This window comes from Haliaeetus albicilla, chromosome 22 (genome assembly GCF_947461875.1).
Source record: "Haliaeetus albicilla chromosome 22, bHalAlb1.1, whole genome shotgun sequence".
Lineage (NCBI taxonomy): Eukaryota > Metazoa > Chordata > Aves > Accipitriformes > Accipitridae > Haliaeetus > Haliaeetus albicilla.
Genome location: NC_091504.1, coordinates 15,290,205 through 15,305,421, shown reverse-complemented (window position 1 = coordinate 15,305,421; position 15,217 = coordinate 15,290,205). Strand labels below are relative to the sequence as shown.

The 15,217-nt window shown below is 35.7% G+C and overlaps 1 protein-coding gene across 6 annotated transcripts in view; it reads left to right on the top strand.

Moving 5' to 3' along the window:
- The window catches only part of SNX29 (sorting nexin 29), a 144,644-nt gene that overhangs the window by 55,749 nt on the left and 73,678 nt on the right, over positions 1 to 15,217 (top strand). For all 6 annotated transcript variants that reach the window (XR_011329307.1, XR_011329308.1, XM_069809977.1 and 3 more), the window contains 3 exons: positions 7,876 to 7,992; positions 10,788 to 10,843; positions 11,874 to 11,955. Coding sequence is in view for 4 of the 6 variants with exons in the window: in XM_069809977.1 (XP_069666078.1) it covers positions 7,876 to 7,992; positions 10,788 to 10,843; positions 11,874 to 11,955 (255 nt within the window). In the remaining 2 variants the exon portion in view is untranslated. The remainder of the gene's footprint in view (positions 1 to 7,875; positions 7,993 to 10,787; positions 10,844 to 11,873; positions 11,956 to 15,217) is intronic.

The window sequence follows — 15,217 nt, the reverse complement described above, 5'->3', positions numbered from 1 at the left end:
ATTTAAACTATTACTGAAATACACTGAGGTGTAATTTCATTTGGTCAGCGCACTTTGGCACAAAGGTAGACTTTTTTTGTGGTTCTTAAAAGAATTTGTCTTATTTCATAAGAATTGTGAAATATGTTTTTATATGTATGTATATTTATTTTCTCAGTAAGAATTTATGTCCAAATTAAAAAAAAAAAATTTTGATAAGCTGTTCACTTCCAAGGGTGCGCAATGCACAGTTTAACTTACTAAGTGCAATAGCACTAGAAGTGTGGCAAGAACTATTTTTTATCCAACTCCTGAAATACAATACATAGTTTTCTGAAAGATGTGTATAGCATCTCTCTCATTGACAGACTAGTCCTGGCTGAGTAAGATGAACAGTTTTGTTTTCTGAGGCAAGAACGATGCGCCCATGAATCACCATGCACTTAATCAGCGATCCACTTGTTAATGTGTGCACTGGTCAGGTTTTTTCTTTACAAACGAACTTATTTCTGAGTCACTGCTGTTTATATTCAGTTAATGGTAAATAACTGTGTTAAGCTGTCTCTTCTGCAAGTTCTACAAGGAAAAAACAGTATGGCATTTATGGCTATTTCTTTTCTTACCCACTGTATTTTAACTGTTACAGGCAAGACTTCAGGAAGAGTTATTATCTTTTGTTAAATCATGTACTTGGGGAAAACATGGTCAAAGTTCTTCAGGTTAAACACATGCTATGGTTTATGTTGCATCTTTGGTGGCAATATCAATTTAAGCAGGCAACCTATTGCTTGAATCCTGCTTCTATATCACAGGGCACCTACCCCATAGTTGTAATGGAACAGTAGTTTCTATGTCCATGGTGCAAAGTGGTTTGAGAACCTGGTTTGGTTTTAAAAATATTTTCAAGGTATTTTCATTCAGATCACTTTCCTCCCCTGATTGACAGTCCTGCACATAGTGTAGATGGAAATGAATGAACATGAAGAGCAGCAATATTTTGTGATCACTGCTGAAGATTTCCTTATTGTACAACCCTGGATGCAGCAAACACCAAGGTGCATCTAAAGGATGGCAGCAACTGCTGAATATGTTTCCTAACTATGTTAATCTATCATGATTTATAGGAAAAACAGAAGGTTAGCAGTTAATATCTGTGGAATAGTAAAACCACAGATTGACATGACTTTAAGCAGCACTCTCCCAGGAGGGACTACTGGGGCCCAAAAGGTGTGGCTGATGGTATGGGAAGTTTTTTTATTGTTGCAGTCAAAACATGGCATATGAGGGATAACAATGAGAAAACTGTGATGAGCAAGAAAAGAAACATTTCTATTATGCTTTTGTGGTTCCACAGTCATTACTAAATACTGGATCCGTACACTGTCAGATCAGCTGAGCTCATCAATTCGTTCGGATTAGGTATGGAACCACAATTGCATTTGCGTAGCTAAAATATAAAATAAAACTTGTGCCAGCCTGTGTTTTTGTTGTATCTGTGCCAGTTATGGGAGGACAGTTAATACCTGGTGTAGTGTAAAACCTGCTAGGTAAAAATCAGTCTGTCAACAATTTTTGAAAAAAATTAAATAATCAAATTGATTTAGACTAGATAATGTTTTGTGGCCTGTGAAACTACTTTTTTTGAGTCCATGATTTTTAGTATGCAATAATAATATTAATTTAGTTCCAAGTCTTGTTCTCTTGAAGGTGGGCTATAGAATGTTTATGAAAAGTGGTCTCCTGATAGTAACTGTGTCTCTACTTCATTGCTTGTGTTGGATTATCCTTATGAATGCTGGTTGTACATTCAAAGTATTTTGTGTTAATTCATGAAGATAATCCTAGTAAAGGGATAATGAGCTGCAATTCAGAATAGCTGTCTCAGCACAGTAGATGAGGTGAAACCTTCCTCCAGGTGTGAAATGAGAAGTTGAAAGCATCTAGGGAAAGATAATAATGGTGGTGTTTAGAGACATGTTTAGATCTTTCAGCTTGGGCTTTGGGTTTTGCTATGAGGATACATGGAAGGATGCAGCAGCTAGAGACATGCTAATTTTTATCCTTCTTGTTAACACTTATTAAACTCATTATCCTGTGTATCTGATTTTGCTTTTGCTGATTACTTTCATTTTCCCTGGCCAGGCACAGGTCTTGCTAGAGTAGTGTTTTTCCTGTTCATTGTGTTAGTGCTTTTTTGTATGTCAGGATTAATGTAGGTAAACACTGTGTCATGGTTTAAGCACAGCCAGCAACTAAGCACCATGCAGCCGCTCACTCACTTCCTCTCTCCCCCGGTGGGATGGGGCAGAGAAAGGGGGGGGGGGAAGGTAAAACTTGTGGGTTGAGATAAGAACAGTTTAATACAACAGAAAGGAAGAAACTAATCATGATAATAATAACAATAATAAAATGACAATAATAATAAAAGGATTGGAATATACAAAACAAGTGATGCACAGTGCAGTTGCTCAGGACTCGCTGACCAATGCCCAGTTAGTTCCTGAGCAGCGATCTGTCCCCCAGGCCAGCTCCCCCCAATTTATATACTGGGCATGACATCACATGGTATGGAATACCCCTTTGGCCAGTTTGGGTCAGCTGTCCTGGCTGTGTCCCCTCCCAACTTCTTATGCCCCTCCAGCCTTCTTGCTGGCTGGGCATAAGAAGCTGAAAAATCTATGATGTAGCACTTAATGCTACTTAGCAACAACTGAAAACATCAGCGTGTTATCAATGTTCTTCTCATACTGAATCCAAAACATAGCACTATACCAGCTACTAGAAAGAAAATTAACTTTATCCCAGCCAAAACCAGGACAGTATCCATCCCTTATTCTATACCATTTATGTCATGCTCAGGTCCCGTACTTTCCAATACAGCCTAATCAATCACCATCACCTTTTCTGTCCTTTGAGATACGTATATACACACACACACACTGGACCATCTCTAAAATGTTCGTTGAGTTCATTTAGTCCACAACTTTGGGCTCCGTCTGTCATACTAGTCTTAGTCTTTCTGGGCAGGAGGGGTGGTGCAAAGTCTGCTCAGTCGGCAGAGCAGGGTCAGGCTTCAGTGCGGTGTGGTGAGCGGGTGACACTGGGTGCAGCAAGAAGATGGTACGTAGTGTTGGATTGTTGCTTGCTGAAGTCAGTTCTGGCTCCATCACTACTGCGCTTTGCTCAGTTTTATCCCAGCCGAAACCAGGACACATTGGTAGTACTGTAATATTGCAAGCATTAATATGTAGTTCATTCAACATGCAGAGTTCCCAATGTACTTTGAGTTGAAAGCTACAGCTTATTTTCTTCTTGTTGGTTTTGATGAATTGTCACTTGTGGTTACCTTATGTAGCTATAGTAAACAAACAAAAATCCACACCACAGAATTAAAAAAACCCAAACCGAAACAACTAAAACCCAACCCTATTCCTAAATGGCTCTTTCAGTCTGCCTTGAACCAAGTAACTTGCTTGCAGATGGAAATGTGAAGAATACAAAATGAAAGTTTTTAAAAAGAAAGCAATAACTAAGCATTTTATGGCTGTATCAGTAGATTTGTCTGAGCTGTCTGCCATTTTGAGTTTTACTGTTTTCACTTGTAGAAAAATGAAATTATTACTATTTAGTAGGATACCTGCTCTTTTTTGAAGACCTTTGGCTTTATTTCTGTTGGAGAAAAATGTAGAAGAATGTTGATTTTTTAAAAAGGGCATCTTCTCATGGGAAAAATACACCCGTGCTTCCACTGAGAGCAAAAGGAAGTAACTTCCAGTTCTGCCTAGAGTTTCTTGGGAAATACATTGTTTTGCATTTTGTGACAACTGGGGAAAAAAATGCCTATACCGGACAAAGTCATTAATTCAGATGTGGCTCATGCGAAAACTTTTATGAATTTTAGCTGCAAAGTATATTTTAAAAAAATCTGAGTTCCACTAAACACCCTTTTAAAAAACCTCATTAATGTTTTTCTTGTTGCAAGTTCTTAAAATTCTGTTTCTCTACTCAGAAAGCATGTCCTTCTAAGACAGATTGTATTATTCATATACTTAGTGAAACATTCCCCTTCATGATAAGGATTTGGGCTCTTTAAGCATGCTTTCTGATATGACCAGGACAAAATCTGAATGATCATCTGGCCAAGGGAAACTTTGCTCATTTGTACTTTAATTTTCTGCTTTGAACATATTGTCTTGGAGAAAAACAACTGTGAAGATGATTGAAGTCCCAGTAGGGAAAATTACTGCTTAAGCTTCAGCATGGAATGAATAAAGGAAGATGTGATGCCATAAAATGTAACTGAAAGGATATAATTATAAGGAGACCTCTTTATTGTTTTTAGCAGACCTTGATGCAGGAAAAATTAGAGGAACCTAAGTTAATATTGTTATTCAGAAGTATATCTCATTGCTCCTTTTGGTTTGCTGTGACGATAATACATTTTTCTTTGACAAGAAAAAGTATTGAAGTAACTTAATTACTAATAAAAGTGATTTTCACAAGTAACATACCTGCCAACTTGTCCTTTTGATAACATATAACAAGTGATTTGCTGTTTTATTTGCTGTTAAATTTTCTTTCTGTTATTTACCTTTGCTAGGGGCATTTATAAATTTTTGTATTACTTCCAGTGTTTTGAGAAAGCTGTTAAATTTACGTGTCAATCGAGCCTGCAAGTAGAAAGTTATTTCAAGGACATCCAAATTAGAGGGAGAGAAAACAGTCAGATATTACATCAGATAGTTTGGATTTTGTTCTGATATAGAGACAGGCACTGAAAAATAAGTCATGATTTCAAATATGTAAACTACAGAGTTTTGCATCCATTCATAAATTTCTGTATTGCCTTTGATAACTAATCGAACAACTCTCAGTTCTACAGTTTTTCCTCTGTGCATTTGCAACTAGTAGCATACTGCATCTTTTTGTATGTGCAATACAGAGAGGTTCTGCCTCCCAGCCTAGGCTTTTTGTAATTTCCAATGACCTGCTAATATTAACCTGAATTGCAGAGGGGCTTATGATATTCTTAAATATTACACCACTTACTTTGAATTGGAATGAGTGTTTGAGCCAGTATGGAAAATAATTTATCCAGAGTTAATGACATTATATTATTACTTTACCTAGTAAAATTGGCAATTTTGTTTGGTGCATAAATGCTTGTAATTTATGAAGGAAAACTGCTTGCTAAATGGTACCTACTATGTTAGTCATAACGCAGAAGTTCATATGGATTTAGATGCCTTTTGTTTTTGCAAAATGAGCTTCCTAATTACTAACAAGTGTTTGAAGTCAAAGACCCTTTTTTATCAAGGCTGATGTTGAATGAACAATTGAGATATGAATATATAGTGTCATTAAGCGATAACATGGAAGTCCTTATGTTCTGATTTTTATCAGGAGGAGCCAGAAAAGAGTGTAATTATGAGGCCGGGAAGTTAGTTTTTCTAATGGGGTTAAGTACAACAGAAATATTTGAGAAGAACAAAAACAAAAGCAGTAGATTAAAGCTGCTGTAGTACACTACTACTACTACAAGCTTTTGACTGTTGAAACTATATTAATAATACGTTAAACCTTTACACTTCAGAAAGTGAGGGGTGAAACTAAATGGTAACTCAGACGTGTTGCAAGTTTTTTAAATTGTGTAATATTAATCTAAAACTGCTTGCATTATCAGGCAAACAAATAAAAATGTTTGCCTGTTTGGTTTTAAATAATCACTCTGTGAAACCTTTAGCTTTTGTACTTCCTGATAGTCCCATTACAAGGAGTTTGTTGTTAGTTCGGTTACTGGGTTTTAGCTTGTAATTTGCTGAGCATTTCAGAATAGTTTGTAAGTTCAGAATTAACAAGAGAGATCAGTCTGTAGACAAATCGTATCTGGGCTTAGTTTAGCTCTTTTTGCATATATGCCACACTGATAAATGACTGGATTTGAAGGACTCCCTCTAATATAAAAAGAAATTGGAAAAGAATACTTGCAGTTCAACTCAGGTATAATTATTTTTATTTTTAATCAATGATGTCAGCTCCTGGCTTGTCAAATTGAAGCTGGTTTTTCTGTTTGCTTTGATTATGTGAAGGATACAGGTTGTCTGGAATAAAGCATGAAATTAAAAGCAAGCACTAAATTAAACAGATTGAATTAAACTGCTTTATCTTGGGGAACTTCTCTGGGGAAGAGGGGGAAGGCAGAGTGGTAACTTGAGAAAAGGAAAGCATGAAATTCATAGGTAGTAGTGAACTGCTTCCAGAAGGGAAACTATGAACTTGTAAGAGATTTGGCAGTAGTCCAAGTCCCTGTGCCATCGTTGAAGGTAGTGGATTGATACTCATTTTATTCAGCTGTGCTGTCATAATGTTACCCCACTGCCTCTCCTATTCTAGCTTTGGATGGCTGTGTGAGGAGGCATTTCAAGAGTTGGTGTAACCTGAAAAACACGTTTCACAGTATTGTTGTGGTAGCCTGCTGTGCCCACTAGAGGGGCCGACCAGTTACTGCTTCTGTTTTCATCTAACTACTGTTAAAATTGTAGCTTTTCTTGCTCTGCCCTGGGACTGCTCATCTGGTGCTCCACCTCTGATAGTGGCCCTCATCAGTATTCCTTTTCTTTAATACAGGAGTCATATAGGGAGGATTTACTTGGAAACTTCTAACAGTGGGGTTTTCTGAAGAGTCTTTCTTTTCTCTTGAAAATAATTCTACAAACCCTTTTCAGCTCAAATTTCTTTGCTCTAAGGCTACAAATGGCATTATCAGTTCAAGACAACTCTCTTGCCAGGTATATTATGTACTGATGGGTCATCCATCATAACGGAAACTTTCATTCAATTTTATAGTATAATGGTTCCGATAGAATTAGCTAAAAATCTTGCTGAACACAGATTTCAAGTTTCTTTTAGCCTTGCTCCCTGTTTCTGCTACTTTCCCCATCACATTCTCTTGATGATAGCACGTTACTGCTACTATTTAGACCTTTGCTATTTGGGAACCCTTGTCCTTTTGGAGTTCTTCCCCATTAAGCTGTAGGCTTACACTTTACTTCTGTGTAAGAAAAAATCAAGAGCTTAGTATTGTCTTTAACCTTGATTTGAGTTTTATTGTTTCTTGCTTCTCTTGGCAGGGAACCAACTTAAACATAGTTTGCTCTGTAAATTGGTATACTTTTCATCCTTGTCATTCATCCAGCCCCGTTCACTTTCATAAACATCCTGCATCAATTGGTGCTTTCTTGACACTTTGACTCAAAAATGGAGAGTGCAGACATAGATGGACTTTGTGTCCAAAGAGGCCATGCTTGAGGCCATGCTATTTACCTATGCACAACAACTTGTGCTTGTGCCACAGCGTAACTGTGGTATTTATGCTCTTTTGACCTCTCACAGATTTGCCTGGGATGAGTGGACTTATAGCTCCAATCCTATTAAAACTCCAGTAAGAGTGCAGAATATATTACTCATGAATTATTGACAAAGTTTAATGCAGTTTGTGCATTTTGCATTATTCCCAGTTCAAAATATTGTGATTAGTTTGTAACTGTTGGGTGCTGTGTTCATCAAAGAATTAAACTGAGAACAAAAGTTAATAGGTGTTTTATTAGAATCAGTTGCCATAGGATCTCCTCTGATAGGAATAAAATTGGACATAGAGTTGTATTTTGTCCTATTAAATTCAGTATCAAAACCTCCACTTCAAGGCATAAGTAAAAATTTTTATTACAGTGTGTGTTCTTGATGGTCCATTCAAACTAATGCATTAACAATGAGGTGCACTAGTTGGAGAGTATGGTAAAATAAAAAATATAAATAAAAGTTGATATACCTGTAAGAAATTACACAGTGTGGGTTTATTTTCAGTTTAGAGTTTTATCTCTTGGCTTTGTTTTTCAGGTAGCTGAAATGCATGGGGAACTGATTGAATTCAATGAGAGGCTGCACCGTGCTCTGATGGCTAAAGAAGCTCTTGTGTCCCAAATGAGACAAGAACTAATTGATTTGAGAGGGCCGGTAAGTGTTTGTTTATTACAATGTAGAATACCACTCTGGAAAAAGCTCAAAACCATTACTTGTGATGAGATAAAATATATATTAGCTTATAAGAAATAACAGCTAATAACACATCTGTCAAGAACACCTTACTTGGTATTTCTGATAGTGTTTGATTCTCTTTAGCAGAATTGAATGTAAAATAGATATATTCAGACAATAAAATTGTTTTCTACTAACTGTTGCTTCACTTTAGCTTTTTGTGTTAAAATAAAAGTTTGGGTTGAAATTTGAAAATGAACAAGGAGGAAACAGAAGGAGTCAAGAATGTTCCTAATAGTTGTCCATCTTCTGAGGGAGGCATATTTTGATAGTTTTTGTTCATGTGATTATGTGCTATTGCTCCTTACTTTTTTGTTTGCACTGGAAGCATCCATGCCTATTTTATCATAACATTTATGTAAGGTGGCTGACAACAGTTCTGTGTGCATTAGTGAAGCAGAATTTCACCTCTAATTTTCAGCCTTTTAGATGGAAACAATCATGTTACTGTGTTCAGAGATGACAAATGATAAATCACCTCAGTATTACAGTTGTACTTTCTTACTTGGAGATTTTAGGCTGTATGTCCCTGCTCAGAGATTTTGTTTTTAACCATGTATCTCCATATCCTAATCCAGTAGTTAGATATTGATACTATATTTTAATGTATCAGATACTGAGAGAAAACTAAATCCTAAGACTCTTTAAGAAGTGGAAGTGGTACTATATTTTTAAGTGCTAGCTAAATGCTAGTTGTTACTAGCTGCTATTGTCCAAAATGAAACTGTGAATTGAATACAATCCTAAAGACTTTTGCATTATCCTAAGTGGATAAATTTTAATTCTGTATTAGTAAACAAAACTCTCTGCTGATAGCCTACCTGTTACTTAGTAGACTTTAATTAGAAATTTCAAAGTTGGTAGTGTGTGTAACTGCCAGAAATTATGGGATATGAATATTTGATCCCCCTTTCACTGGTTTGAAAATACCAGACAAGTTCTTAACATTTTATTATTACAATAGTATATAATTTACAGTTTGTTATAAAAGTAGCTTCCATGATTCTTCACTGTCTTCCTTTTAATGCTGATAATCAATTTTAATGGCCGTAATTTATGAATTTAAATGAATTGTTCACAGTGATCTTTCCAATTTCTAGTTACTGGGTTACAGAATTTCTGCAACAAACAGAGGAATATTAAAACAAAAAGTATGTGCTTTCAAGGGTATGAGCAAATACATTGATGTAACGTCTTCATCACTGTGTTTTGCATTACAATGAACAACACTTTAATTACCATCTCAAAATCAGTAACCAATCTGTTTCAGCATAGGCGTGCAAGAACTCATTAATGTCAACCTTTTTCTTATTTCCAAAGTCCACACTCTGAGGTTTTTATACAAAACTTTTACTGAAGTTAATTAAAATAGCTGTATATAACAGGTGGTAGGATTTGACACTTCAGATACAGGCAAAGAGAGGGTGCAGGTTGTAGGCAAGATAGAAGAACGTCTGTTTTCTGGCACAAGAGCCCTGGAAAGCCAGGCTGTGTGCTGCCACTGGAGGGTGGACTGGACTGTGAACAGACAACAGCTGATGGTAGTAACTGAGGGAGAGGTCATACTGGCCTTCCCTCCTCATTCATCCAAAAAAGGACAGCAGAGGTGTTCAGGATTCTGTATATATGCCCTGTATATGTGCCCTGGAGCTGTCTTGGCTCTGCACATTTGTTTTCCTCTTTTCCTTTCTCTGGCAGGAATGACTTAGTTTTTGCTAAGCCATATACTTTTAATCTTGGAAAGGCAAAATTCAGTTTTGTCTTGTGTATTGGAAAGCCTTGAGCTGGTCTGTCAAAGCATCTGGGAAGTAGTTTTTCTTTAGTCCCCTTTGAAATTTTATATTGCTTTGCAATAAATAAATACATATTGCTTTAAAATAAGCAATAATATATATTTAAGTTTCTTGGGCAGCAAATATTCTGAAAAACAGTAATATGCATGCAGCATACATTATAGAGATACACTGAACCAATATTTAACTAATGTAGAAGCTGTCTCTGGAAGTTTACAACTTAGATGTTTTTCTTCATCAAAACACTAACTATTCTGGATTATGCTTTACATTTTACAGTATTTAAAGGAGAGAAGTTAGCCTTTTATGTTTACCTAGCTTTAAAGTAAGGTAAAAAGTTATTGCTGTTTCAGCTCTAAATGCTCCTTCAATCTTGTTTTCTCATAACTGCTACTTCTTTTGATTCTACAGGTTTTAGTCCATCATTACCATCTTTATGAACTTTTGTAGCTATATAATGTTTTGTAAGAACACAGCTAAAATAAAATTATCATGTGTCTTTCTCTTAATGGAATGTTGGTTGTAAAAGAAAGTGATTGCTAGGTTTTATATGCTTCATCTCTTCCCATAAATTGTTTATACACACAATGTACTTTTGTTTCAGCATACTTTGCTTATAAAGGCCAAATAATGATGCTTATTTCTGGGTTTTCTATACCTTTCAAAATTACATGCTTTTACAAAGCCCAATTTATTTCTTTACAAAACTATAGCAAATTCTAACATGAAGAACTTGCAAGGGTGATACGTTCATAATCCTGTCACGTGATTGTTTATTTTTCTTTTATTGTTTCTCAGTAATAGTTTTTATTGGCATTTAAAAATTGAATGTTGAATTGTAATTTCCTTATAATATTATGCTTTCTTAATAGAAAGCATAATAACCAGTGTGGGGGAATTATTTCTGTTTTGTAAATATAGGTCCCTGGAGATTTGAGTCAAACATCTGAAGATCAGAGTTTATCAGATTTTGAAATGTAAGTTTCATAATACACATTTTTCTCTTTGTACTGTCTTTATGGGAAAGAAAAATAAGGAAACACATTCAATAATTTGCTTTTCCTATATTATTTCCAGTAACTCAATTCTCAGCTTTGGTGTTCCATTGGTAAAAAGTATGGAGAGCTGCACAGTCCATGCCCTAATATAGTTTTTAATAATGTTGAATGAATGAGTTTAGATTTATGAAGATTCTCTTGGAGTGCTCTTTCAGTGCACTAGGTCTTGGTATTCTAACAAAAAGTTACTGCTTTCTGTTGCTTTGAGTTTGATAGATGCTAGATGCTATTAATAATGTGATGGACTTTCTCATTTTTACAGAGTAACTCCTAATCAATGCATACAAACAGTACTACCAAAAAACCCACAAACAACTCAGGTGGTCATCCCAGATCATTCTAGAGTGTTGTGATTTGGAGTTCTGCCTTTATTAGTCAGACTAATAAATCTGGATTTTTGTGGATGAGGGGGTGAAAATGTAGCTGATGTCTTTGAATCATAGAAATTTGGAGATGAATTACAAAAAGTGGATGGAAATGACTTCTCCATGATTGTGCAGTGCTCTTCTGTTATTTAATAAATTCAGGGTTTTGCTCAGTTTTTTGCTCAGTTTTGTGGACCAAGATGTTGGGTTTGTTGAACAGTTTTTGCTTCATGTGTATAATCAAATGTTGTCAAATGCATGCTGTAAAAAAAAAAAACAAACCACAAACCAAAACCAACTAAACAAAAACCGCCCCCGCTAAAACCAACCAAAAACCCGCAAAGGGAATTGTTTCAGTGCTCCTTTTCAGTTACATTAACTTTAGGGAGCACTTAGATACAGCAGGTATCTAAGGTAGCCTTTTAAGGTTCAGGCAGAACTACAATTTTTCTAATACTCCATTTGAAATGTTAAGTTGCTTTATTGGTCACTTTGATCATTATCTAAATCACTGGAGGTAGTTGCTTTGCAATTCTTATACATAAATATGATTCCCTGTTTTAAGTTTTCTCTTTCCTCCTCAGATCAAATCGTGCTCTTATTAATGTTTGGATTCCCTCAGTCTTTCTGCGTGGAAAAGCTGCTAATGCATTCCATGTTTATCAGGTAAGTGATACATCTTAACACAGATCCTGTGTAAACGTTTCTGACTGAAATGGCACATTTTAATAATTTAAAGAGCTCAGTACAATTTCATTAGAGGCCAATTAATGAACAGCAGCAGTAACTTAATATATTTTCATCCATAGGATTGTCTTGATTATCCAAATAGCATATTTTGAGGGTTGGCTTTTAATATTTAAATACTTTAAAGTATGCTAATAAGTTGACTGCATTGGCTGGGGTGTACAACAATTCAATATTAATCAGTACTGCCTTCTTCAGTATGCATGTACATATTCTGTTTCAATTTTGGGGATATCAGTGACCAGAAATGTTGCTTGAGAGACAGAGAGATGTGGCTTACTGTAGTAGCTCACTCAGAAACATTTGGAATGGTGCAACAAGCCTTCACTATGTGTAATTGGATGCGTTCATAGTATGTTCTGCTTCAACTGGGTCTGAATTTAGGGGTTTATGCTCTAGCCTGCCTTGTAGTTGAAGCATTGAAATCCTATACTGTTCCTTGATTCCTGGATTCTTGGTTTCAGAACAATTATACTCTCCATGGATAGAATGGCAGGGCAAACTTTAAACACTCTTTAATATGCTGTCCCAGGCTGTTTGTATTTCTTTATTTGTGGATTATAAGCAGCTGCAAAATTTTTCTACTTTTGTTTCAGCTCTGAACAAGATTTCTGAAGCTTTTTAACATTCCTCTCACTCTGAATGATGATTTTTGTAGAATTTTTAATAATTTATGAAGTGTTGACGGGTAGTTGAAAAATACAGGAAAACACCTACCTTTTGGCCAGTAAAAGACAATGAAAAATAAGACTTTAGCTAATGGAAAGAAAAGCTAACAATACTGAACGGTTAGTAATTTGTTCAAAAGCATTGAATACTCAAATTCACGTGCACAAGTGTTTGTGGAGACATAACTTGTTGACAAGTGCGATTATTTTTGTCTTTTTGGCTCTCACATACTCCTCCACTCTGCTGTCACTGGCTACATGTTCTCAAACCCATTCTGCTATTGCAGAAATTTGTAGAAGCGTCAGTGTCTCACACCACCACATCACTTGTTACTCTAATGATGTTGCAGTTCTGTGACCACTAGAGGAGCTCTGGTTCCTCTTGCTTGTTTCCTAGGTTGCTCTGTGTTATTCTTTTCATCCTGCTTTGTCATTTTTTAGGTTTCTCTTGTTCCTATCAGCATGCACCATTTGCTTTCCACCCCATCCACCATTTCCTCACCAGGTTGGTTAGCCTGTTGGCAAAGATGATGTTGTCCCACTCTATCAGGTGGATTTCATCTCTCCCAGCAGTCCTTGATCCTTAGAGACAGTCCTGTAATCATAAAAGCCAAATCTATCAGTGGCACCTGCTGTGCAACCAGGTATTGATCCACAGGATCCACCTGCTCCTACGCAAGCCTTTTCCCTCACTGGCAGGATCTAGAAGACCAGCTGGGCCGCTGTGCACTTCATCCTTGTCCCCAGGGCTGTTTAGTCACCCTTGATTTGGTAATAGTCTTCTCTGGAATTAATGTTGCTGCCTGTGTGGATGAGCAGCAAAGGGTAATATTAAGGGGTACCTGTTGTGTACTATTTAAAAAGCTTTGAGTTTTAAAAGTTCAGTCTTTCCTCAAGCATTTTTACATCTAGACTGTTGATCAAGCAAAAGCTGAAATGTGAGGTACCCCAGATTTTTTTTTCTCCTGAAGTTGCATAGAAATTTTGAGTTTCTGTTAGATAACTGAAAAATAAGACAATTCCAGAAAAATATTTGGTATCTGAATGATGAGGTCTTTTGTGTTTGCAACAATATGACACTCGAATTTCTACATTCCCTTACTTTTTTTTTTTTTTGAGTTGTGTCTGCAGTACAGATTGAAATGAAGGCACCCAGTGAATATCCCGATAATTTTTAAGTGCATTTCTGACTGCTTAGACCTGGCACACTTGTTAATAATGGTGAGAAATTACATATTAACAGTACTGTCTGTACAGCATTAATTTTGTGTCTTTTTAATGTTACTGATATCTGTTGTTATGTGAAAGACAGCAGAGGGGGAATATGACCCAATAGTTGATCTTATCTTTTCCTGATATTCAGGAAAGCTTATGTGGATGCAATGAACTCAGTTTTACATTTCTTTCGCATTTATGTGAAAAGTTAACATAATTTCTAATTACCAAATTGTAAGCATGAATTGTTGCAGTGGGAGACTTATTGCAAAGAAAATCACTCTAAAATGTTTTCTGTGTAAGTTGTGAATAAGACTATGGCTTTCTCAGGTGTGTTTACTAATGGTCTGTTGCTCACACAGGTTTTCCTCATTTGGTTGGTTACTGAGAAGTAGAAACAAAACAATTGTTGCAACTGCTTGTGGATAAGCAGAGAGTTTAGCTGTAGGCAGCTCTTTAGTAAGAGGAGATGCTGTGATAGATCAAGGAATGTGAGAAAAACTGTCTTTGTATACTATTAAAGGTTCTTAAGTTCAGTAGTAACACTATTACTGCATAGTTTGGCCTTTTTTTTTTTTTTCCTTTAAATGCTGCCAGTTTGGAGGTCCTGAGTGGTTAAATGGCGAGAAAAAATATAAGAAAAAATGAAAGGAAAGTACATAAGCACATCTCCGTGTCCTTTTTTCAAACAGATAATTTGTGTGTATTGCAAATAGTTGCATTTTTTATCAACAATTTTAGTTTTAGTATTTTCTTTTTCAGTTGCATTCTATTTGGTTGAATGGGAAGAAAGAATCCTTTTTTATTATTAAACTTGCTTTTATATTTTGAGTTTTGTTAGTGTTGTTACTACTAAGACATGAACCAGAAACAATTTATTTGTAAGATTGCTATCTAATATGCCAAATCTTTTTTTTTTTTTAGTAGTAAAGTGCTTTTCACTAAGGTATATTAGAACTGGATTAAAAAACATTAATTATTTGAATAATTTAATTTATTTTTAATTTTACTTGTAACTTGATATCAAACAGTTACTAAAGATTTCAAAACTTTTTATGCAGTTTGATGGTACATGACTATGCAAATGGCATCATGAAAGCTTGGAAAGTATGCAGAATTCATATATGCTATAGATGTTCTGCATGTTCTTTTTCAATAGGAAAAATATTGAGATAAACTAAACTTCCCAATTTATAAGAGGTTCAGGGCTTTATCCAAAATCTGCTGAGGTGAGTAGAGGGTTAGATGTTGCTCTCAGTTTGCTCTGGTTAAGGCCCTACTACAGTGACTTGAAAAAA